This window comes from Protomyctophum parallelum (assembly GCF_964188405.1).
Source record: "Protomyctophum parallelum genome assembly, chromosome: 8".
In the NCBI taxonomy this organism is placed as follows: Eukaryota; Metazoa; Chordata; class Actinopteri; order Myctophiformes; family Myctophidae; genus Protomyctophum; species Protomyctophum parallelum.
In genome coordinates, this window is record NC_139703.1 from 9,562,268 (window position 1) to 9,565,485 (window position 3,218).

General features: G+C 43.3%; 1 protein-coding gene across 2 annotated transcripts; it reads right to left on the minus strand.

The window, feature by feature from the left end:
• Nucleotides 1–282: 282 nt before the first annotated feature.
• On the minus strand, nucleotides 283–2,716 carry LOC310863680 (uncharacterized protein; the record flags this gene model as incomplete). 2 transcript variants are annotated; one of them, XM_083772179.1, is made up of 3 exons in its annotated part: nucleotides 886–1,024; nucleotides 638–790; nucleotides 283–378 (listed from the first exon to the last, which is right to left on the minus strand). In XM_083772179.1, the coding sequence occupies exons 1-3, from the start codon at nucleotides 970–972 to the stop codon at nucleotides 283–285; spliced, it is 336 nt and encodes a 111-aa protein (XP_083628305.1). In that variant the 5' UTR covers nucleotides 973–1,024. The 2 variants fall into 2 exon arrangements, 1 of the variants encoding a protein (XP_083628305.1); XR_014569688.1 differs by lacking the exons at nucleotides 283–378; nucleotides 886–1,024 and adding an exon at nucleotides 2,378–2,716 and having other exon boundaries at nucleotides 655–790.
• Nucleotides 2,717–3,218: the final 502 nt, after the last annotated feature.

Consider the following 3,218-nt stretch of genomic DNA (forward strand, 5'->3'; position numbering starts at 1 on the left):
TGTTTCAGTAAAAATTATCCCAAAGCAACATGCATAATAGACTGTACAGAAATATTTGTCCAAAGGCCAAAACACTTAAGAAAGCGATCCCAAACATTCAGCAACTACAAACATCATAACACTTACAAATTATTATATTGTATTGCCCCCAATGGTTATGTGATGTTCACATCAAAACTATTTGGTGGACGGGCCAGTGACACTTTCATCACAAAGAACAGTGGTCTTCTTGAACTTCTGATTCCTGGTGATCAAATCCTAGCAGACCGTGGGTTCACCATCTCAGATGTGTTGCCTCCAGGGGTGACTCTGGCTCTCCCAGCTTTTACTCGCGGCCTCAAAGAACTTCCTGGGCATGATGTTGTGGCAACACGGCGCCTAGCAAATGTCAGAATCCATGTAGAGCGTGCAATTAGAAGGTTCAAAGGTTTTAAAATGGTCAGTTATGTCATTCAAGGTAGTATAAAACATGTTGATGACATTGTGAGTATTTGTGCTGGGCTATGTAATTTGCAACCCAAGTTAATTCAGACTGAAACTGAGCAACAAGAAACATCTGATATTGAGGAAGAAGAGGAATGTGATGTGGATGAGGATGTAAGCCTAGATGAGCATGACATGACTTGATCCTCTTTACCCCATCGAGGGGCATAGGGCGTCCACCAGAGCTCTCCATCTCAATCTCCTGGGCCTGGGCTTTTGCTTCCTGCCAGCTCATTCCAATGTTCTTTAGGTCTTGGAGAGTCTCTACTCTCCAGGTGTTTCTCAGCCTACCCAGATTCCTATTCCCCTGAGAAAGAGAAAGATGGAAAAAATTATAAACAATTATTATTAATTCTCAGTTTCCCTCCTCATGCACAATAAGTAAAATGTTTATTAGAATACCTGTATCCCTGTATCCTCTTCAAACCACTTTGTTGTCAAAGGCTCCGATGTTTGGTCATGCCTAGTGGCTACCAGCAAAGGTGCCATTCAATTTTCGTTCCACCCAGTTTTGTGGATTTTCTTTTTTGGGCACTTCAGAGGCTACTGATGATTCAGATTTCCTTTAATTTACTCCAAATAAACTACTCTGGCCCTTTGTTTGTGCAGCAATTGTCTCCCTCTCATGTTTCCCACATATCACATTTATTTTCATTACAAAGTTTACATTTGTGTTGAGCTCATGACATGCTCATGACATGGTGAGTTTTTCATTTGCTTTGTTTTGTGGCTGTGCAGTCAACACGTTATGCAAAAGAGTTCCAGGTATTTTGGATAGACCAGCCATCTCAGGGGATTGCATCCGTCTCAAAAGCTGTTACTTTCATCGAGGTCCCTGGTCTGGCCCCCTGATGTTGTCAACTGCATCAGGCCTCACATTGTCACATTGTCATCTGTGCATGCTGTGCCTGTGTGGCTGGCCGCATCTTTGATTTTGTACAGTATCCCTGCTGAATGACTGCAGCTCTTCCCTTAAGTTGGTTGGCCTAGCAGTCGCAGTTCACATCCACCACTTTGCCATCCCTCCTCTGCAAAGTTACTTCAACATGATGGTACATGATAATGTCCTGTGAGTAACACAGGTCCTTTCAGAACTGTGCTCATCATTTGGTAGCATGTGGAGTATCTTGTCAAAGTCAGGGGCCAGATAACAGTGATTGGCTTGATTGGGCACCCTCTGGGTGCACACCCTGTAGGTGCATAAATTGATTCCCTTGGCGTCTGGCTGGTGTTTGGCTGCTGCTACCATACCAGTCTTTATCTGCTTGGTTTACCAAAACCTAACTCGGTCGGTTGTGACAGCCAGCGACTAACAGAATGAGTACCTGGATTGACGACGTCAGACAGTGGCCTCCAGTTACTGATAAAGGTAATTAATTGATGGCAATCGCCAATCAGTGCTTAAACCACTGTCTTATTATTACACTGTCTAGTAGACTAGACTAGCTTTGACTATTTTCCTACACCATCTCTTTGCCAGAAAGTCACCATGGCATGCATGCGGTTAAGTTAGTATTTATCCCAATGCTGGGGTGGTTAACTTGTGTTTACTGTTTGTTGTTTGTTTGCATAATAAAAATTATGAAATGCAAATCTTAATGATCTAAGACTGTGTATTTCCTAATCATTACAGATAAGTGGTATTAATCCTATTAAAAAAACAAATGTTTTTATTTATTTTTATGATAGGTATTCAAGAATATTTCCTTCACCGACTGGCATGTGATGAACAACCCAATGCCAACTACAGGTCCCTGATAGAGGGTCAAAATTACCTGAGCTCCGGATGGGTTGGCCAGATACTCCACAGGCTACCAGATGAGGAGCACATACTCTTGAAAGGACCTGTTCGCTACTCACAGGACATTAAACAGTACCATCATGTTGAACTGACCTTGCAGAGGAGGGATGGCAAAGTGGTGGATGTGAACTGTGACTGCATGGCCAACCAAGGGAAGAGCTGCAGTCATTCAGCAGGGATACTGTACAAAATCAAAGATGCTGCCAGTCAGGGGTTCACAGGCACAGCAAGCACCGATGAGGCTTGTGTCTGGAACAGTTCCACGTGTGACAATGTGATGCCTGATACAGTCGAGAACATCAGGGGGCCAGACCAGGGACCTCGGAAAAAAATGAAAATAAAGTCAACAGCATTTGAGAAAGATGCAGATGTCATTCAGCACCTCACATCCCCTGAGATGGCTGGTCTATCCAACATACCTGGTACCCTTTTGCATGATCTGTTGACTGCACAGCCACAAACCAAAGAGGTTATTGATAAACTGCCCACATGTCACGAGCAATGTGCTCAACAAAAATGTCAACTTTGCAACTGTATTTTTGAAAGACATGTGTTATGTGGGAAACGTGAGAGGGAGAGAATTCTTGTACAATCCAAGGGCCAGAATAATCAATTTTGGCTAGATCAACGAAAAATAAGAATCACAAGTAGTGAGGCCTCTCAAGTGCCCAAAAAGGTTGACCCACAAAACTGGGTGGAACGAAAATTGAATGGCACCTTTGCCGGAAATACAGCCACTAGGCATGGCCAAACATCCGAGCCTTTGGCAAGAAAGTGGTTTGAGGAGACCACAGGAATAACTGTGGAGTGTACAGGACTTGTTGTACATGAAGAGGAAAACTGGCTTGGTGCCAGCCTTGATGGTATTATAGATGCCGATACCATCATTGAAATTAAATGTCCTACAGCCAAAAAACTTGTGGCACACAATGGC